This window comes from Zootoca vivipara, chromosome 12 (assembly GCF_965207765.1).
Source record: "Zootoca vivipara chromosome 12, rZooViv2.hap1.1, whole genome shotgun sequence".
Lineage (NCBI taxonomy): Eukaryota > Metazoa > Chordata > Lepidosauria > Squamata > Lacertidae > Zootoca > Zootoca vivipara.
In genome coordinates this window covers 39678934-39700410 of record NC_142595.1, presented here as the reverse complement: position 1 = coordinate 39700410, position 21477 = coordinate 39678934, and the positions used below count along the sequence as shown (strand labels likewise).

Genomic DNA, 21477 nt, shown 5'->3' with positions numbered 1-21477 from the left:
ATTACTTCTAGTACTTCTCCAACGCTTTCTTTGGGGTTTTCTAAAGTCAATACAAGATCATCCGCAATTGCTCTTATCTTGAATTCTTTTGCACCTACTTTTATCCCTTTTATTTTTTCAATTTCTCTAATTTGATTTAATAATACCTCCAAGACCATAATGAACAATAACGGTGACAACGGGCATCCTTGTCTTGTACCCTTCATGATTTCAAAGTAATCTGTTAATACATTATTTATTCTCAACTTTGCTCTTTGTTCCGAATATATTGCTTCTATTCCCTTCATGAAAGATCCCTCTATTTTCATCTGTTCCAGGTTCGTCTTCATAAATTGCCAAGATATATTATCAAAAGCTTTCTCTGCATCAATAAACATTAATACCACAGGTTTATCTATTCTGGTCTCCAGATATTCTATCACATCTATAATGTGTCTTACATTGTCTTTTAATTGCCGACCAGGTAGAAAACCTGCTTGATCTTTATGAATCAATTGTTTCAATATCTCTTTTAATCTTGTTGCCATTATATCTGCAAAAAGCTTATAATCATTATTCAATAAAGAGATTGGTCTGTAATTCCTCACTTCCAAACCATCCGAACCTGGTTTCGGTATCAATGTTATGTATGCTTCTTTCCAAGTGTCTGGGATCTTCCCTCCTTTAAGTATATTGTTCATTACTTCCACCAAGACAGGTGCCAGCTGTTCATTCAATACTTTATAATATTTTGCCGACAGTCCATCAGGGCCTGGTGCTTTCCCCAACTTCATCTTCTTTATCACATTTTGAATTTCTTGAGCGGTAATTGAGGCATTCAATTTACTTCTTTCATTCTCTGAAATCTGCTTTAATTTATGTTTTTCCAGATACTATTTTATTTTTATGGCATCTTCTTTTCCTTTAGAATACAAATTCTTATAATATTTTTGAAAAGCCTTTCTAATTTCCTTTGGGTCTTCCATCAATTCTTCTTGAATTTTGATTTTGTTTATTGTATTTTAACTTTGACGTTTTCTCAATTGCCAAGCCAATAATTTCCCCGTTTTATTTGCTGATTCAAATTTTTTTTGTCTCATCTGTTTTATCTTCCATTCTATCTCCTGGTTTACCAACATGGAGAATTGCGTCTGTAACATCTTGATATTATTTTTGATTTGCTGATCATATGGTTTCTCAGTCAAATTCTTCTCATTTTCCATGAGATGCTTCAGGATTTCTTCCTTTTTCTTTTCCTTTTTCTTCTTTAAAAAGCTATTTTTCTGTATTAGAAAGCCTCTCATTACTGCTTTACTTGCATCCCATACCATATCCAATCCTGTTTCTTTATGTAAATTCCATTGGAAATAATCCTTCAACATTTCTTTAGCCTTTTCAACGATTTCTTTGTTTTCCAGCAGCTCTTCATTCATCCTCCATCTGAAAGAATTCTGTTCTTTTCCTCTCATCTCCATGAATATTGAGTTATGATCCGACAACGTCCGTGGCGTAATCTCTGTACGTATTGTCCTGGGCACTAGTTCCTTGGATATCCACATATGGTCAATTCTTCCCGAACTTTGATTTGGTTCAGAGAAGAAGGTGAATTGCTTCACCGTCGGGTGTTTTAGTCTCCAGATATCCACTAGTCCCAGGTTTTCCACAAGATTAAAAAAGGATTTTGGTAATTTTCCATCATGCTTTCTCTTTCTTGTTCTATCCATGTCAGGTATTGCCACTCCGTTGAAATCTCCCATTAAGATGATCTTCTGATCCATGTATTCCATTAATCTTTCCTCTAACAACTTGAAAAATTCTGCTTTGTTTTCATTAGGTGCATAGATTCCAGCTAAGATCAATTTTTCTCCCTGAAATGTTATCTGTACAGCAATCACTCTTCCCTCTTCGTCTCTTGAGATCAGTTTCGGGTCCAACTTCTCCTTTATATACAAAACTACTCCTCTCTTTTTACTAGCAACGGAATTAATAAATTCTTTTCCCAATCCTTTATTAATTAAGATATGTCTATGTTTCTTTGCAACATGTGTTTCTTGAAGGCAAATTACATCCAATTTTTTCTTCTTTAAAAGATGTTCAATTTTATTTCTTTTCTTCTTATCATTTAATCCATTTACATTCCATGACAACACCTTCAGTGCCATCTTTATTTCTCTTTAAATTCTAATTTAGTCTTGGATGGGAGTTATATTACTATCTTTATCTTCCTCTTCTTCCATTTCCTCCTCTGATTTTTTGTCTTCTCCTGATTCTTCTTCTTTTTCTTGCTCTTCCTCATTTTTCTTCTTCCTTTTCCTTCTTGGTTTTGGTTCTTCCTCTTCCTCTTCGGCTGTCTCTGCTAAATATGCCAGGCTAGGTTCTAACGTTCCAAGGAACTTCTGGTACTTCCTTAGAAATTTTCTGATGTCAGGCATACTTGTCAGAACGTGTTTTTTGTCCTTATAATAAAACGAGATTCCTTCTGGGTATTCCCACTTATGTTGTACTCCATTATTCTTCAGCAATGACACCATCGATTTATAAGAGTCCCTTTTGCGTAAGAATCTTCCTGGTATTTCTTTAAAGATGATTATAGGTCTTCCTCCTATAATCAACTTGTTCGTGAAACTCAGTCTCAGTATTTCATTTCTCAAGTCCATTGAATTGAAGATAACCAGACAGTCTCCTGGTGCTCTCCTTGTCTTGGCCTTTGCTGATTTAACTCTTATTCTAAATGCAGTAACAATGGAGCTACTCACTTCTTCATCTGTCTTTTCCAACCATTTCGCCAATTCTGCGGTGATTTTAGCCTTTATATCTTCATCTTGTTCTTCTGGGATCCCCCTTAATTTCAGATTCATTTGTTTTTGCTTCATCTCCATCAACGCAAGGTTATCTAACATTTGTTAATTTATCCATTTTTTCTTTGACTTTATCTGAATCTTTTTTTACTTCTTTAATTTCTTTCTGATTTTTCTTCACCGCTTCTTCTGTTACTTTAGACCTTACTGATAAATCCTTTATTTTTGTAGTGAGTTCACCCACTGCTCCTTCCACTTTTTCGAATTTCTTATCTAATGTATCTTGCACTTCCCCTAATTTCTTCTCCATACGTTGTTCATTATGTCTTAATTCTTCTTTAATTTTTTGCCATAAAACGTCCAGGTCTCTGACTTCTTCTTGTTTTGAACCTCTTCTTTCCGCTGGTGTTGCCAGTCCCTTTTTTCCATTTTTTGCATCCTTTCCTGCCATCTTTAACTTTGATTTATACCTGTAATTTTTATCTTAAACTCTAGGGGGCGCTCTCACAGTTCAAAACAAAAATTTGGTTGTAATACCCAAGTGACCTCTAGGTGGAGCTCTAACGTTTCAACTCTCAAATTTAAAACAACATACAATATTATAATTTCCCCACCAGGTGGCACCAATGTCTATTTTCCCCTCCCTTCTCTCAGTAGTTTTCCACTCTGTACACAGTCAATGATAATAATTCAGTCTATTGTTCTAGAGTTTAGTTTCTCTTTCCCCTTCAGCCACTTGCTGGCTTAATCCACAACGATACCTGTAAAAAAGAAGCCAAGTCCCGCAACTCTTCAGCCTCTTATAAGGCTTAATCCAAATCTTTAGGGGATGTAAATTTCCATCGCAAAAGCTCAAAAGGCACAAAGCAAAGAAAGCCTGGATCCCGCTGGGAAAGTCAAGGAGAAAACAAACAGCAGAGCAAAACACAAAGAGAGAAGTTCCTCTTCAGCCGCTACTGGCTTAATCCAATTGGACCCACTTCCAAATCCCAAGGCACCAAGTGGGAGAGAACGCTGTTTTAAAGTCAAAAGCACACAGCAATCCAGTAAAAATAGGGTTAAAATTGTCTCCTCTTACCCTAAAGCTCACGTTGTTAAAGTTAGGTAAATACTGCGTTGCAGGCAATTAAATTTTATGGGCTCAAGTCAGGCAGATCAAAGAGGTACAATCTCAGATTTACGGCAGGGTCTGTTCCCCCAGCAGGATAACAAAGTAACTTTATGCAAGCTCTAAAGCAGCTTTAAGCAAAGACAGTCTGTTGCCTCGCTAGAATAGCAGAGGTCTTCAGCATACCTCACTCAGCAGATAGTTTCAGTTTCCCGTCTCCATTCCTGCGATCTGTTACTGCGCCATTTTCCACACCGCTGCTGGGACGGACTCCCTTTTTACGCCCTCAGCCATCCGAATTCGCCAGATTTAAATCCATCTTGCTTTCCCTTTTATAATCCATGAATTGATTAAATTTTGGAAGCTCACCGCTTTACACTGGAAGCCAGAGACTGCGCTTAATGAGGTTAGTGGTCTTCTCCCCTTCGCACCCGCAGCTCAATCCCTTCCCCAGCTCCCACGCGAATAACGCAAGAAATCTGGGGTGCAGGAGAGCACGCTGGGCACCGCTGGGTGCCACGACCCTCAGGGTAACCCCCCCCTGAGGTTTTAGAGGTCCGCAGAGCCTTTGCAGTACCTCTTTGCACCCCAAAAAGCTCGGAATTCCCCAGAGGGGTTATTCCGCGCTTCCACAGATGTCAGCAGTGAACCGGAAGCCCTGATCAGCCCGCCTCTCAGGGGCTGCGGAGGTGGCTGTGGGCACGCGCCAAGCCCCAAAGCACGGCAGTGGCGATGGAGACGGCCACTGCAAGTGGCATGAAAAGAAGAAGGTCGCCAGCAAGCGCGCTGTTGCCTCTTGCCGGCTCTTCCGAAGGCGCTTAAATGCCTTCCTTTCCTTGCCAGACCTGCTCCCCCCCAGCTTATTTTCGGGGTATGTCTTATATTTATTCTACTCATGAAAAGCCTGCCATGGCTTATTTTTAAGGCCCGTCTTATTTTAGGAGAAACACGGTACATCCACTTGAATGTTGGGCAGAGGGCCAGCGACATACAACTCCTCAGTGGTCTGTTCTTCCAGGAGCTTCGGCCACGAATCAAAGTGGTATGTTATGGTCACAGCTTCTTTCACTTCACATATGAGATCTGTATCTCCAACAATGGAAGGAGGCAGCCTTTGTGGAGCACACTCTGAATGGCACAAAGGGGAAGATGAAAGGGGAAGCGGGTTGAACATGGATCAAGAGAACTTCTTCTGCTGTTCTAATCGATATTTCTGCAAGGAGACCCTTCATATGCCGAGTAAGGAGTAAGTTTAGGGAAGGAAATTGCCTGGGTAAACATCGCTCTGTTGCACTCAAGCATTTTGCCATAGAGAAGCGCTTTCACTAAGAGACGGCCAGATAAATAAACGTTTTCTTCCAATACCGAAAAGGTGACTTTAAAATGCCTGAGTGGCTGCAAAGTAAACTGGATAGTAGCTACTCACCTTGTTTCACCAGTGTGTTGGTGTCTGTTAGCATTTCAGTGAAAATTCTCATGGCGAATATTCTACAACATGTATCCTTTTTTGCTCAAGAACTGGACCTAGCCCCCCCTCCATTACTTCTTTAAAGTGATTGGGAGAAACTCAGGTATAAAAAAGTGGACAGTCACCATCACATCTAGTTTGCCCCATAGTCAGCCCTCTATTTGTTATTTGAATAGGCCAAGAGCTGGCAAAAAACAGGATAAAATGCAGATGGGGAGCATTTATTTGTTTGTTTTAGCTTCCTTACTTGCTCTTTTCCATAAGGGCCCAAGGCAGGTTATAACAATGAAATATACAATTATGAAAACAAAACATTTAGAACCACGAGGTAAGGTAAAGTATAAAAACAGTTTAAAATAGTTACATATTTATTTTTTAAAAAAACTATATAAACATTTTTAAAAAATCCATATACAAAAGCATTTGAAAGTACTTCCAATGCAGGTGGAGAGATGAAGATCTAAACTCTTTTTGAAGGAAGAAGATCTTCAGAGCTATGTCACCTGTCCAATGTGTAATGGGAGAGGATTCCAAAGGGTCAGAATCCCAAAATTCATTTCACAGTAGAAACTGTTTCCTGATGTGAGAAATCCTTAAAAGATCCAAGAGTGATTTCACTCACCTGTATGCTTCGTGACCCCTTTCTGAGTCCCAAACCACGTCTGGTTTGATTTTTTCTGGAAGCTGCTACAAGGAAATGGTAACCATTAGTGTGGATACCAGATCTTTTTTCCCATCTGAAAACAGGGCATTCTTGTCGGTATCTGACACACACACACACACACACACACACACACACACACACACCGTACTCCCCATTTACGCTAGTCCAATATGTGTGAGACTGCTCATGCACGCATTATGCCAAACCCAGAAGTGACTCAGAAACGCTGTATCAGAAATGCCGTAAAAAAACACATGATGGTACCTACACTATAAAAAAATAATTTAAGTTTCACCACATCACCCTTCCTCTCCCCTCCCTGACCTTATACTATAATCAACACTAACGTATCATAACAAATGTAACGGATCTGTGGAAAAGACTTTACAAACTGAAAAAAGAGACAAGACATATACTTTTGTAAACCAAGAAAATCTTTAATAAAAAAATATTTTAAAAAGAAACACCTAAAAACATCACAAAAAGGGGCAGGGATGGAACTAAGTGTTTGTAGGCTTTTCCATTGGTGTTCCAATTGCACACAATTTCACAAAGGTGTGCGGTGCCTTGGAATGTAATCCCCATGTAAATGGGGAATTGCCTGCATAGGACTGCTGCAACTCACACTTACTTCCCTTTTTTATAATTGTTTTTATTAGTTTTTTATATAGACAAAAACAAGACACAACATTATGTATATATTCTGTCCCTCCATCCTCCCTCCCCCCACCAGTCCACTTCTGCCACCAGTAGGACCAGTAGGCGTTGAGAGCTGAAGGGGTCCATTTTAAGGCTGAGTTCATCCTCCACCCCTCCTCCACCCCCAGCCCCCCCCTGCCACCAGGAGGCCAGGTACGGAAGAGTAGCATGGTTTGGGTTTCCCCCAGCTGTACCTTGAACAAACACATATAAAACAAACAAATAAATTTTCCAATTCTTATATCTTAACATTGTACTTATGGGTTCCTCGAATCTCATCTTCCTGGTCTTCTTAATTTCTTGACATAATTATGGCGGATTTTCTATTCTTGACTAAAATCTTTTCCTTTAAATATTCACTTTATCCTCCTCCTTCTTCGTGCCCCCTCCCCACGGGTCCCCTCCTGCCACGAGGGGAACCCATGAGGTGCGGCCTTCCAAAGGAGATCCATTTTTGTGTCTGGGTTTCCCTCCCCCCCTCCTCCCCCATCAGAGCACCCCCTGCCACCAGGTGCTTCCGAGCAAAGAGAGGAAGAAAGGTGGCTCTCTGCCCAGACACCTATCAAAACATAAGCATTTAATACAAATCTAAAATTCCTTTCCCCAGCCATTCTTCTCTCCCTCCAGAAAACTCCATTTTTGTATCTACTCCTTTCTCTAATCTAGATCTTAACAATTTACTTTTACTCCCCCCCTTCCCCCCCCGGTACCTTTCCCCCAATCGGATCAGCATTTCCTTTAACAAGCCAAGATTTCAGAAACCGTTGTTCATTCAGCCTAAATATCTCTTAGCTAAAATTTTTCACCCCACCCCACATCTTTCCCATTTCCCAATCCAGGCCTCTGTCCCACACTCTTTCTGCCTTTCCTTTCGCTCTATTACACATCTCCAAATTTCAGTCCCTCCAGGGGTCTTCTTTTCTTGAATCTTTATTTCATTTTGTTGCTCCTTGATCTCGTCTTCTTTCTTTCCAAGTCCTTATTGTACTTCCTCCAAAACCTGTTTTTTGTAATCCAACTCAGTTTTAGCAGTATCAATTTCTTGCTCTTTAATCTTAAACTGGCTTTCAGCATCGTCCTCTAAGTCCTGATCTTGAAACATAGTCTCTGTACATGTTGAACTGGAGTGTTGCAATGTCCTGTGAATATCCTTCAAAATTCCCAAATAGATCAACACCACCTCCTGGAAGTTTGGTGAATACATTGTTTTCATTCCTTCTTTTAACCACAAGCAGGCAGGAGATTAGGGGACAGAGCACGCTGGAAATTTCCATTCACCACACGCTCTCCTCCATCTTGGCTAATCCTTCTATTGTCTTTAACTTTTCCACATATAAACCATATCATGTCCGAATGCTTTACCTTTAGCATATTCATGTAGCCAATTAAACTTTCAAAAACTCTTTGTAATTTTTTCTTATCTTTTGACAGCTTTGACAGCTGTCAAAGCTCTTTCCCCCTTTGCACTCTTGCTGTTCCTCAAGGGGTGCCGACTCCAGGGCTTGGGAAGGGGTAAAAAGTCATTCTTTCTCTTGGGTTGCAAAAGCAAATAAATTTCCTTTCGGCTTTGGAATATTTAGTGCGCCTCTTAATTAACCGTTAGGAAGAGATCGACTTCCATTTTTTTGGAATCTCTCCCTATTTTCCAAATTAATATTTTTAGAGTCCAAATGGAGATTTCACTTACTTTGTAGAAATCTTTTATTTTCTTGGAAGAATCCGCCGCTTGCAGGCTAAGGACTCAGAGCTTCGCTTCAAGGAGGTAAGATGATTCCCAAAATGGCTCCCGCGACTCCACTCCACTGGCTCTCGATCGCTCTACTGAGCTCTCGGGCAGCGGAGGAATCGCGTCTGGAGCAACAGCTGGGCGGCTATGCCACCGGGACGCTCTTCCCGGTGTTTTTGCGGGGAGTCCGCTCGCTCTGCGGAGCGCAAAGTCCCTGCGTCCTATTCTGCCAGCGCGACAGACCGGAAGCCCCTCACACTTACTTCCCATTGAAATACTTACAAGTTTATGTTGATTAAAATCGTTCTTCATTTTAAATATTGTATTGCTTTTCCTGTTTTTTGTGCACTACAAATAAAATAGTGTGCCTAGGAATTTGTTCGCATTTTTTCCAAACCAAAGTCCGTCCCCCAACAGTGTCTGAGGGACAATGAACTGGCCCCCTGTTTAAAAAGTTTGAGGACCCCTGCTAAACAGGAATCACATCATGGAAAGTCCACTGCAATGCCGCGGGCAATTCTGCAGAAGTGTGACGATTTCTTGGCACCAGCAGCCACCTGTCTAGAGGCAGCCTTGCTACTACCAGCCTTTGGAATTGAACAGCAATTCCAAAGGCTGGTAGGAAGTGCAGAATTAGGCAGTAGGAAGTGTCTGGTGTTTAATGTCAGATGTTTCTCTGGGTTCTGTTATATCTTACTGGATGCTGCCCAGAGTGGCTGGGGCAACCCAGCCAGATGGGAGGGGAAAAAGGAATAAATTATTATTACAGTGGTACCTCTACTTATGAATAATTCTACTTATGAATGTTTCTACTTACGGTTTAGATGGGATTTTTTCTACTTTTCTCTGGGATGGTGTATGGGGCAGTGAGGAGCCACAATCACCTGGAAAGGAGAGAGAGAAAGAGGATATGAATGAAACAAGCAGGAACTATAAGAAATTGATGGCTATGGGAGATGAGTTATTGGGGGCCCATGCCCTGGGTTCCTCTGGCATGTCTAGATAGCTGAGTTCAACCAAACTTTAAAAACCTAGGTGTTTTTAAAGATCTTGGTCTGGCACCAAAGAACATGATGAAGCCAGGTCAGCTTGTCTAGGAAGGCTCTTCCATGACATTACAAAGGTTAATTTTTATTATTATTCTGCCATGTGTGTAGCGCTGTATCACCAGTTGCACTGTGCCCCCTTGGGAGGGAGGTGGGATATAACTACAGGGAAATAAAACTTGCTTACGTTCTACTGGGCACAGAATAGAGGAATTCATCTGACCTGGATCTAACTCTCCTGCAAGAGAACAGGAAAGAGGCAGTCAAAAAAGGAATGTGACTGGGATGCCCTTTGCCATCCTGCCTCCCAACCTACGGTCCAACCTTGTGATCTTCCCTCGGTCAAACGCACCTTGGTTCACATGGGCCTTCCAGATGAGTTCATTTGTGCGCTTCTCCACCAGCGTGAAGCTGAACTTCTCTTGCATTTGCCCAGCAGACAGCTCCACGAAGTGCTGCTCCTTCTCGGCACTCAGGTATTGAAACTTCACTTCCTGTGGGAAAGCGGGAAACCTCTGTAGGTGTGAATGTGGCTTAGCCCCCCCCCCCATGATTCCAAGAGAGTCAGATTAAAGGGCGACCAGGGGTCCTGGTTTAGTTCCTTCCCATTCTCATGTGTTACAGCTTGGCTCTGCATTGACAGAATATTTCATCATCTTTGTGTCTCACCTCAGGGCAAATTGTGACGTTGTCTAAGGTCTGCACAAAGACCTGAGTGCCGATCTTCAGACTTTTCAGGGTCCCAGGGGGTTTCACTATTCTCTGGTAATGGTGCTTTGCTTCATGCTCATCAACAGCCTGGGAAGGGCAAACAAGGTCACTTTTGAGACATGCAAAGAAGGCAGCAAATTCCTACAATACTGGGTGCCTTTCAAATAGGATGAAGGGCATTTGGAGCAGAAGCTCAGCTTTTTTACTCGAAGCCCCACAACTTTCTGGGCATTGTTTCAGTAGATAAGGCAGGGATAGGGAATCTACTGCCTTCCAGATGCTGTTGGCCTTCCTTCGACCCCAGCCAGCATGGGGCAAGGATGATGGATTTTGTAGTCCAACAACACCTGAAAGGACACAGGTTCTGCATCCACAGGATGTTGTAGTCCAACAACACCTGAAAGGACACAGGTTCTGCATCCACAGGGCAAGGAAAACTAAACTGCTTTGGCACTAGAAACTAAAATATGGACAGGAGATTTATTGGCCACATGAGAAACTCAAGTTGGGGCTCTTGGATTGGCTACCTTGAACTGTGACACAGCAGAGAGCTACCAGCAACCCTGGGTCAGTCTCCTGATGAGACAATGCAGGAACCCACAGAAGGAATTATACTTCAATATTACCATGAAACATAAGGCAACATTTCTAGGAGCAGTTGAAATTGATAAGGCAAAATTACAGTGTGCTTTATCTCCAACATGCCAACATTGCAAACTAGGAGGGATGTTTTCCTCCAAGAGCTCAGAAGTATAGTGGTGCCTCGGCTTAAGAACAGTACTGGAAGTAGTGTCCCGATTTGAGAACTTTACCTCAGTCTAGGAACGGAATCCGAATGGTGGAAGGGCACCGGTGGCGGGAGGCCTCATTAGGGAAAGAGCGCCTCGATTTAAGAACAGTTTCGGTTTAAGAACGGACTTCCGGAATGGATTAAGTTCATAAACCGAGGTACCACTGTACCAAGTCTATTCCTAAATAAGCTAAGGGGAATTTGCTCTTCATGAAATGTGTTTTCTCTGAGGGAACCCCCACTGGCTTCAGTGTAGCATAAATATATTCCATTTTCACAATCAGGCAACAACTGCTGACTGGTTCTCTAGGCAAGGCCTTTGGCCGTTAGCAAGGAGACTGCCAAACAAATGAAAATTGTTTATTTCAATATTGGAAAGTTCACTTTTAGTAAACACCACTGCTATTGGGAACCAAAGTAACCTTGTGAAGGGCAGCTGATAACCTCATCTCTTGTGGCATTTTCATGTTGGCTATAAGTTTGGTAAATTACCATAGCTGAAGCCCAACTAAAGCAGTTCACTAACAATGGCACACCCTGGTGCATGATTTCTGCATTGCTATTGTGTCAGGATTAGAATGATCAAGAAAATGATCCAGGCAATCCGGAATGCAAATCAAACTTGGGGATTCCCGCTTACCTTTATTAGGGAGGGGTCATTGGGTAAGAGGTATAGGTGGAATATTGGCATGTTGAATCGAAGTATCTGATAGAGCCTCGCCACGGTGTTGATCTTTTGCTTAAACCACTTTTTGAAAACGATTCCAAGGGAAGAGAACTTGGGGTTTTCCAGAACAGCGTGATGAGGCTCCACTCTGTCTGGCTTCTCCAGCTTCATCTCCCCTTTGACAAAATGTGCAATGTAGACCCTGGAATGGTCTTCAGCTAAAAAGGAGCACAAAGGAAGCATAGACAAATGTGTTACAAGTGTGGACCTGAGTCTGGGGGACAACAGGGCTGGCCCAGCACTATGTGCCACTGAGGCAAAACAGAGAGTGCCGTCCTCATGCCTCATGGTTGGACTGAGTGACAAAACGCATCACTTCAACCAGCCTGTTTCATGCAAGTATTTATGTTGTCGTCACCATTCTTCTCAAAGTTGGTTTATGTCATTTTATGGGACAATATCCTCTCAAGGCAGCTTGCAAACAAAATATGATAGACCACAGAAAACAATGGGAATAGCACAGTTAAAATATATAGTGGAACCTCAGTTGTCAAATGTAATCCATTCCAGAAGACCGTTCAACTTCTGAAATGTTTGACAACCGAGGAGCAATTGCTGGTCGGCAAGATCCATTGAAAAAATGGAGAAACGTGCTTCAGAAGCCATTTGACTTCCAAGGCGCATTTGAAAACAAGCATTCACTTACGGGTTGTCGGCGTTCAAAAGCTAAAATGATCAACTTCCAAAGCGTTCGACAACCAAGGTTCCACTGTAGCACAAAAATGATACAAGACACAGGAAAGCCAGCACTATTGGGCCATGGAAAGAAGACCACTGTCCCCATAGTGTTCTTAGCCTGTCAATGAAAGTTATTCCTGTTTAGGATCTCCTTTTATGGTTATACACAGATTTCCTTCCCTCCACCATACCTGAAAGAGACAAGAAGTGAGGGGTGAAAAAAACGACAAGACACATACTCTGTAAACCAAGAAAATCTTTAATAAAAATTATTTCAAAAAGAAATGCCTAAAAACATCACAAAAAGGGGCAGGGGTGAAACTAAGTGTTTGTAGGCTTTTTCCATTGGTGTTCCAATTGTACACAATTTCACAAAGGTGTGCGGTGCCTTGGAACGTAATCCCCATGTAAATGGGGAATTGCCTGCATAGGACTGCTGCAACTCACACTTACTTCCCCTTGAAATACTTACAAGTTTATGTTGATTAAAATCGTTCTTCATTTTAAATATTGTATTGTTTTTCCTGTTTTTTGTGCACTACAAATAAAATAGTGTGCCTAGGAATCTGGTCATATTTTTTGCCAAACCAAAGCCGGCCCCCAACAGTGTCTGAGGGAAAGCAAACTGGCCCCCTGTTAAAAAAGTTTGAGGACCCCTGCTAAACAGGAATCACATCATGGAAAGTCCACTGCAATACCGCTGGCAATTCTGCAGAAGTGTGACGATTTCTTAGCACCAGCAGCCACCTGTCTAGAGGCAGCCTTGCTACTACCAGCCTTTGAAACTGAACAGCAAGTTCATTAATTAATGTACACAGTGAACTGGAAATTCAGATTCAGAACCTTTGCTTTAGAAGTACCAGTGCATTACTATAGGTTGGTAATGCAAATGATTAAAAAAAAACCTGGATCCTCTTAACTCACTGGGGCACCAGCTACCCCGGTCACTTTCCCCAGAACCTGCTGGGTTTTCCATCTTCCTGTTCCTTCCTTCCTCTGCAAACAGGGGGGATTTTAACTGTAGCCCTGAGTGGCCAGAGGTCCAGACTGGATCTTGCCCTGAGCCTGTAAAAGAAATACAGTGGTACCTCTACTTACAAATAATTCTACTTACGAATTTTTCTACTTACAAATGGAGCTCTGTCCGCCATCTTGGATGCGGTTTAGATAGGATTTTTTCTACTTACGAATTTTTAGATAGGGTTGCTTCGACTTACGAATTTTTTCTCCCAATGCATTCCTATGGGATTCGACTTACAAATTTTTTCGACTTACAAATGTGTGTTCGGAACACATTAAATTCGTAAGTAGAGGTACCACTGTACAATTCTTTACCTGAATTGATTGTTGCAAGGAGGAAGGAGGAAGTTGCATTGTCCTTGAAGTTTAGGAAGGGCTCTAAGCCAAACTCACCATGTATTGCAAGCAGCACATTCTGGATGGAACCCGGATGTTCCATTTCTACACATTCAAGGAACCGGCAACAAGCTTGCTCCCCCCTTTCCTGGATCATATGCAGCAATTTTTTACTTTTCTCCTTGGAGTCTTCCTCTGCTTCCGGGAAGTCCCAGTATTCTTTCCGTGTGATAATATAGCGAGAGTATAACACATGCAAAATGTTTCTTCCAAGAATTTCAATTAATTCTTTTCTTCCCTTGCAGATAATCTTCTTAGCAGAGATTGCGACTCCTTCCAGTGGCCTGTCGCAGAAATGTTCAATTTGTTTTAGGCATCGGGAGAGGGGAAGAAAGCCTTAGAATCTGGTTAGGATACAAGCTGGGCCTGAGGTCCCCCACCCCTGGTCTCCTGTCCTCACCGACCGTCTCGGCCATCTGTAATCTGACTCTCATCTGCCACCCGGAAAACGTGCTTAAATAATCCATAATGAAAAGAAACTATGATGTGATTTGCCACCACTTTAATAACTGTCAAGAATATATCTAGTCTTTGTGGTCCATTTTGCATCTTTCTCCAAGTTGTACCCCATTGCTTGGCCTTAGTGACATTTTCTGCTTGCAAAGCATGACCAATGGCCGAGCATACAGAAGCTTGAACTGGCTGATAGGTTCCCCTCTGGCCTCACACCTAAGATTTCGTCAAAGATGAGTCTCCCCACATTGACCAGAAAACTATTACTTATCACCCAAAAACTTAGCACAGTAACAGATTTGCCCATCCTTGTTTCTAGTTGTATCTCCCTCCCAAGGAAATTTCTAATGTTGCCTCATGCAAACTAACGTGAAATGCTTCCAGAACGGAGTCCTAGCCCTTTGCCAAGCAAAATAGCAATGAACTTACCACACTTTTTCCTTTCCCACCTCTCTCTGCATTCTGTCCACATCAGCCGGGCATGACCAGGTCATCTGCGGGTGGGAAAGATCCATACCAGTTGTTTATTCCCTCCCCCCAAGTCTTATTTGTTTAATTGCCCCCCCCCCAAAAATTATTGGTGCAAAACAATTTATGTTCTCAATCTCCATCCAATGCCCTGGGCGGGGGGGGGATCACACTGACTCCCCACCCCCCCACCCCAAATATATAAATATATTTCCAGTGTGTATGGCAAGTGGGAGTGGAGTTGAATGCAGAGTCCATATAATGTCTGTATTGTCAAAGCATGCTTGACTGCATCTAAACCGCAGGGCCGGAAGTTGTTCAAAGGAGGCAGAATTTATCTGTGCAGCAAATGTTGGCCCCTTCAGATTGAGTAAACAACAAAATTTCTCCTCCATGAATAGGCTATGGGTTTGAAGATTTTCAGTTTTAAGCAATAAATATTTTAAAGTAAAACTGTTACAGAAAATATTAGGGGGGAATTGTAAACTGTCTAGAGGAAACTGCATTTCAACTCACTGCACAGCAAATTTGTGGGAAATAACCTTTCATTTCCTGCCTTACTCCTTTTCCTTTCTTTCACAGAGTTTGGCTATTATTGGCATGGGCAGACACCCTTAATGGCATTTTGTGCCTCCCAAAAGCATTGGGCTGGAGACAACTCAATGCCACCTTGTAGAGGACAGTAACCTGGATAGTGAGCATATTATCTGAAGTGACCCTGAGCTTATTTTGGGGTACACATGTTCACTTCCTCTTTCTTTTTCTACATATTGTGGCTATTTGGTGTGACCCAAAACTTCTTGCAGGGTTCAAATCACCACATAGCAATGATGAGCATTGTTCAAAACCAATGGCTATTTATTCCCAAATTCCTTACCTTCCCTGTCTGCCTGTGGCTCACAGTCGATGGCTTCCAGAACTCTGGCCATCACTTCCAAGGCATAATCCAGGCCATAGTAGACAAGGAGCAGCTGGCTGAGGTCCGAAACACTTGCTTCCTCCATCAACTCCTTTAAGATATTCACAAAGCCCTTCTTGATGGAGAAATGGTAGAGTTTGCCCTTGAACTTCTTTAGCTCAGACTCCTTCAATATTTTCAGAGTGTTCAGTAGAATGGTATGTGAAGGCAATGCTCTTCTCACTGTTTTGCGTAATAATATTGATGGGAGGGGGTGTTTGGATCCAGTGAGCCCACATTTACCAGCATAAAATATAGTACGTATTCCCCTTCCCTTCCTAGCACTTTCAAAGTCAAGGCTGGGCTGAGTGGCAGGCGACATGCTTTGCATTCAGAAGGCCCCAGGTTCAATCCTGGACTAACTAGATCAGGGGTAGGCAACCTAAGGCACATGGGCCGGATGCGGCCCAATCACATTCTCAATCTAGCCTGCGGACGGTGCGGGTATCAGCGTGTTTTTACATGAGTAGAATGTGTCCTTTTATTTAAAATGCATCTCTGGGTTATTTATGGGGCATAGGAATTCGTTCATATTTTTGTTCAAAATATAGTCTGGCCCACCACATGGTCTGAGGGACGATGGACCGGCCCACGGCTGAAAAATGTTGCTGACCCCTGAACTAGATGAACCAATTCAGATATTAGATGGGAACTTCTGGTGTTCTAGAGTCTGGAAAGGCCTGCAAGCTTTCTGAACTTATTATAGTGGTAGCTCGGTTTAAGTACACAATTGGTTCCGGAAGTCTGTACTTAACCTGAAGTGTACTTAACCTGAAGTGAACTTTCCCATTGAAAGTAATGGAAAGTGGGCTTCCGGTCCAGCGCCAGCACCGATCGGCGGGGTTTTGTCTCGTGTCTGAGGCGACCCGTCTTCGCTAGGGGGGGGAGCAGCGAGAGCGACGCTGCGCCCCTAAGAACCCCGGGTAGAGCGTTCCGGGGGCGAATTTGCTCAGCGGAGCCCCAATCTGGACTCCCCAACTCCCCGGTAAGCTCTAGTAAGAGCCCCGGAGCGAGGAGGGTATAAGTAGCGGGGGGCATTTTGAGCGACAGCGTTACCCTAGCGGAGGGAAGCTCCGAGCCGGAGGCGGAGAGCGCTGGATTCTTCCAAAAGAACAAATTGGAAAACAAGATTGTAAGTAAGGTAAAGGTAAAGGGACCCCTGACCATTAGGTCCAGTTGTGACCGACTCTGGGGTTGCGCGCTCATCTCGCATTATTGGCCGAGGGAGCCAGCATATAGCTTCTAGGTCATGTGGCCAGCATGACAAAGCCGCTTCTGGCAAACCAGAGCAGCACATGGAAACACCGTTTACCTTCCCGCTATAGCGGTTCCTATTTATCTACTTGCATTTTGACGTGCTTTCGAACTGCTAGGTTGGCAGGAGCTGGGACCAAGCAACGGGAGCTCACCCCGTCACAGGGATTCAAACCGCCGACCTTCTGATCAGCAAGCCCTGGGCTCAGTGGTTTAACCACAGCGCCACCTGGGTCCCTAAGATTGTAAGTAAGGACTGCCAAATATTTTATTCGAAGCTAATTTGGAATTGGGAGAGAGAGGAAAAAAACGGAAGCCATCTCCTCCCACTGGTAACTTAGGACACAGTTAATAAAAATACCTGAAGTCGTGATTAGAAGATTTTTGTATTATAAAGATATCCTCAAAGACTTAAAAAAAGGAGAGAGTTCTCCCCTGGAAGCAGGGTAAAAGGGGAGAAGGACATTGGCTACTAAAATTCCCTGCAGAGAGAGGAAACAGAATTGGGAAAACCCTATCTCTTCCCGGGAATTGGTAGATCGGCAGACCAGCGAGTTTATTAAGACATTATAAAGGAGAAGAAAGAAAAGAGTCTTCAGATTTTGTGGAACTTATATTAAATATTAGTTTGGATTTTCATGTAATAGGATGTGGAGAATGCAGCCAGTTTGTTAAAATGTGACTGGGAAAATAAGCAGCGACCATTTTCCATCCCCTACGATAAGTTTTGACCTTGAAAGGACTGAACTATGTCAACAAAAGGGTATTCACCCAAGTTCCAGCAAATTGTTTTGAGAAGCTTGTGGGAACTGAGAATTGGAATACGTCGTGATGAGATACAACTGCAAGAGTTAAAACAACAATTACAGGTGGAGGACACTGACAATGATTCTTCAGACGAAGATAGCATAGAAATTGAATGGAAAGACAGTGACAGTGACAGTACAAATCAAAATGATGTCCACCACGAAGGAAAAGAGGATTTCGTACAGCAAGAGGATATGAGGAATACCCCTCTTTTGTGGAGGGAAGGACAGGAACTGACAGAATTTCAGAACACCCACAAGGAAAAGGAAAAGGACAATCAAAGAAGTGGAAAAACTCAGAGGGGCCACAACGATGCTTGGATTGCAAGACATTGGAAAAAGGGGGTGGGATGAAGGGAGAATGGACATGTGATTAATTGGATTGATTAACAGGATTGAAACTGGATGGTTGATTATGGACCTCGCTGGAATGGAGGGGGGTAACTGGGAATTGGGGAAGGGAGGGTATATTGAGGATAGTTATATTGTAAATTAAAATTGGGAATGAAAAAAGGGTTTAAAAGTTATGGAGGTGTATTTGAGGAAAAAATTAGGCAAGGGAAGAAAAATAGATTTTGAATAGGGGGATTCAAGATATTTTATGAAAGTGACAATAGTTAAGTTTAGAAGTTATAAGATAAAAGGAATATTATAATTAAATTAAGATCAGGAAAATTGTTAAAGAGAATTGAGATAATGATAAGGAAACTGTTAAAGAAGAATTAAAAATGAAGACCAGGCAAGGGGGGAGGTTGGGGAAGCCTTTAAAAAATTATGTTTATGGATATTGATTTGCTAATGTATTTTTCTTTTTTTCTTCTTGTGTTTTTCTTTTTCTTTTTCCCTCTTTTTTCTCTTTTATATAAGATAAGTACGGATAAATGGTTGGGTGGACACCCTCCTTTATCTTCCCTAGTTGCCTTAGGGCTCTCTGGTGGCAGAAGGGGGCTCTGGGGGGGAGGGGGAGGGAACAAATCCAATTATAAAATGGACTGCCTTTGCCTATCCACTTGCATGGATCTCCCTCGTGGCAGGAGGGGGCTCGTGGGGGGGTGGAAGAAGGGAGTAGATATGTTATGTATGTTCTTTTTTATTGTGCAAAATTAATAAAAAAAAATTTTTTTAAGAAAGCAATGGAAAGTGGATTAATCCGTTCCAGACGGGTCCGCAGAGTACTCAACCTGAAGCGTACTTAACCCGAAGTAAAAGTGTAATTGGTTCTGGAAATCTGTACTTAACCTGAAGCGAACTTTCCCATTGAAAGTAATGGAAAGGGGGTTAATTGGTTCCAGACGGGTCCACGGAGTACTTAAACTGAAAGTAAGTCAAACCGAAGCGTACTTAAACCGAGGTATGACTGTACAGGCCTGTTGTTAAATATTTGCAGTGCTAAAACATGAGCGGAATAAGAGACTGCCTTCTGCATAGGACAACCCGAACCCCAAGTCCAAAGGACTGTGAGGCATTTCCTTGTCTTCATTTTTGCTGTTCTGTGTATCCTAATGGTGTTGAAGATATTTGTAACGCCTTACGGAGTAATAGTAACTCTTTACTCAAGTCAGAGGTGCCAACATAATCAAGCACATGATGCTGTGTGTGTGTGTGCGCGCACACACACACACACACCATTTGAATGGCAATGCCCATCAACTTGGGGGAAGAGGCAGCCCTCAAATATTTTATTGGGGGAGGCCAAAGCAAGGGCATAGCCGGATTTATGTTAGGCGAGGACAGGACCTTTGTTGGGGAGAGGGAGAACCACTCTATCTGTGACGCAATTGGTCAGTTAAGTATTTTTATTGCTTGACTTGACTTGGCGGAGGCAGCTGCCCTCCTGCACCCCCCCCCCGGCTACGCTTATGGCCAAAGACCTCCTCGGGCCCCAAGGAGGTGGCTTCTGTGTTTCCGATTGCTATCAACAGGCTTCGCATATGAAGGCACGTGCAGCGAGATGTGCTGCCAGGGGAGACTCAACTCTGTCCTGGGACGATCAGGACGCACACAGGTTTACCTGGCCTGGCGAAGGAGAGGACCTTGTCGGTGTCCCTCGGTGCGTCGGCCATCCCGTCTAGGACGCAGAGTGGTAGCTGATCAACAGGACTGTAAGGAGCCAAGCATCAGCCTCCTCCAGGATACTCTTCACGGAAATGGGCACAGCCTTTCAAGACAGGGATCCCGCGGAGTTTGCCCGCGAACTTCTTCAGGTCGCCTTCGCCCAGACCCGGCAGAGTCTTCAGCAGCCGGGCACCGGGGGGGGGGGCGAATCCACCCGAGGGCGACTGGGCAGGGGGAAGGGGCAAAACCGTAGCTAGTTGCTGGCCCCTTCCAGCAACAGGCGCGAGGCTGCAGCATCGAAAAACAAGCAAGGAAGGAAGGAAGCGGGCGGGCGGGGCTGCCGTCCTCCGAAAGCACCGTCTCTGCGGCTTGGCAGATGCCGCTTGTTGAGGCCAAAGGTCTCGTGACACGGAAAGGGCGCCCAGCGAGAGACGCGTGAAGGCGAGAACGTCTGAAGTGGCCCCCCGGTACTCACCTTCCTGGCGGCGCTTCCGAAGGCCGGATGCGAAGCAAGAGCCCCCCCCCCCCCCGCGTATGTTATGGAGACAGTTTTTCTCACAAACCCAAGTTTTGGTTTTGGGTCTTTAGGAGAAGCTGTGCACCAGAATTCCATGCTGCGTCTTTCGAAACAGGGACCTACACCCACATCACGACACCTGCCTGATACGTCAGATAATTTTCACATGTGGTCTTTTTGATTAATTAAAATAGCACTCCTGTCATACTATTCAGAAGCTACTCAACAACTTTCCCACAAGAGCCTCATTGCTCTCTTGATGACGTGCAGCACAGCATACTATTGCAAGCCATTGGAAGACTCTGATTCAGGGGTTAGAACATTTGCTTTGTATGCAGAAGGTCCCAGGTTCAATCCTTGGAGTCTCCAGCTAGGGCTGGAAAAGACTTTCTTGAAATCCTGGAGTCTCTGTCCCTCAGTGACAGCAACACGGAGCTAGAGTCTAGCTTGGTAGAAAGGAGCTTTCTGCACACCTGAGAGGTTTAAAAGACCTGCAAGTTTTCTGACCTTTCAGGTCCGTTTTAAAATATCTGCATGAAAGAAAAAAAAAGACCCTGCCTTCTTCTGCAAAGGAAAAACGGAACCCCCAACTCCAAAGGGCTGTGAGCCAATTCCTTTCCACCATTTCTTTGCTGTTGGTGTAGGACCTAAGTCCCACCTGGGTAATAGGAGCAATGGAACCAACACAAAGAGGCAACATGCCAGGCAGGATACCAGCAAGATTTATTTGTTCAGCATATGCTAACCAAAGGTGCAGTGCAATCAGCTCGCAACCTGCACACCGACTAGTGGATGCACAATTCTTTTATACAGTCACAAACAGGCAACAGCTGATTTCCTTAACTACAAAAAGCACATGTATTCCAAACTGCCATACGCCCTTCTCCCTTCTTATCTGGTCCTGCGAGCCCAGCTTGTACTCCCCTCCTTCCTTTACTGGGTGTGTAGGGTATAGGGTAGGCATTTGATAACAGTTTGCAAGCTACGTGCTTATGGCCCCTTGCTTTTGTCACACTTCAAGCCCCTCTATACAATGTGCTGTGTATTTGAACCCTAAATACTATGCAACTATTTTCATATCAATTATGTGTGTCTTAAAATAAAGGTATTGGCCCTTCATTGGTATTTGTAATGGAGGAGAGAGCAACTTAACCCA

General features: G+C 43.3%; 2 protein-coding genes and 1 long non-coding RNA gene across 10 annotated transcripts in view; 1 reads left to right on the top strand and 2 right to left on the bottom strand.

Moving 5' to 3' along the window:
* LOC118095527 (interferon-induced very large GTPase 1-like) overlaps nucleotides 1-21477 on the top strand; it is a 212668-nt gene that overhangs the window by 40999 nt on the left and 150192 nt on the right. The window lies entirely within an intron of this gene.
* The window catches only part of LOC148684002 (uncharacterized), a 119573-nt gene that overhangs the window by 2134 nt on the left and 95962 nt on the right, over nucleotides 1-21477 (bottom strand). The window lies entirely within an intron of this gene.
* Nucleotides 6089-20278, bottom strand: LOC148684005 (NACHT, LRR and PYD domains-containing protein 1a allele 5-like). Of its 5 annotated transcripts, XM_088655463.1 has the most exons (9): nucleotides 19761-20278; nucleotides 15609-15872; nucleotides 14693-14757; nucleotides 13808-14094; nucleotides 11630-11874; nucleotides 10158-10286; nucleotides 9841-9982; nucleotides 9676-9726; nucleotides 6089-9326 (listed from the first exon to the last, which is right to left on the bottom strand). In XM_088655463.1, exons 3-9 carry the CDS (start codon nucleotides 14755-14757, stop codon nucleotides 9256-9258), a joined length of 990 nt encoding a protein of 329 aa, XP_088511589.1. In that variant the 5' UTR covers nucleotides 15609-15872; nucleotides 19761-20278; the 3' UTR covers nucleotides 6089-9255. The 5 variants fall into 5 exon arrangements, with proteins under 5 accessions (XP_088511589.1, XP_088511587.1, XP_088511591.1 ...); XM_088655461.1 differs by having other exon boundaries at nucleotides 14693-15872; XM_088655465.1 differs by lacking the exon at nucleotides 14693-14757.

Bases quoted from the DNA above. Each gene is read 5' to 3' on its own strand.
- LOC148684005 (XM_088655461.1), bottom strand. From the start codon at position 14,778: ATGGATCTTTCCCACCCGCAGATGACCTGGTCATGCCCGGCTGATGTG. The intron at 14,095-14,692 runs GTAAGTTCATTG...TTTCTGCGACAG, and splicing joins GTGGGAAAGGAAAAAGTGTG to GCCACTGGAAGGAGTCGCAA. The intron at 9,727-9,840 runs GTGCGTTTGACC...GTTCTCTTGCAG, and splicing joins GAAGGCCCATGTGAACCAAG to GAGAGTTAGATCCAGGTCAG.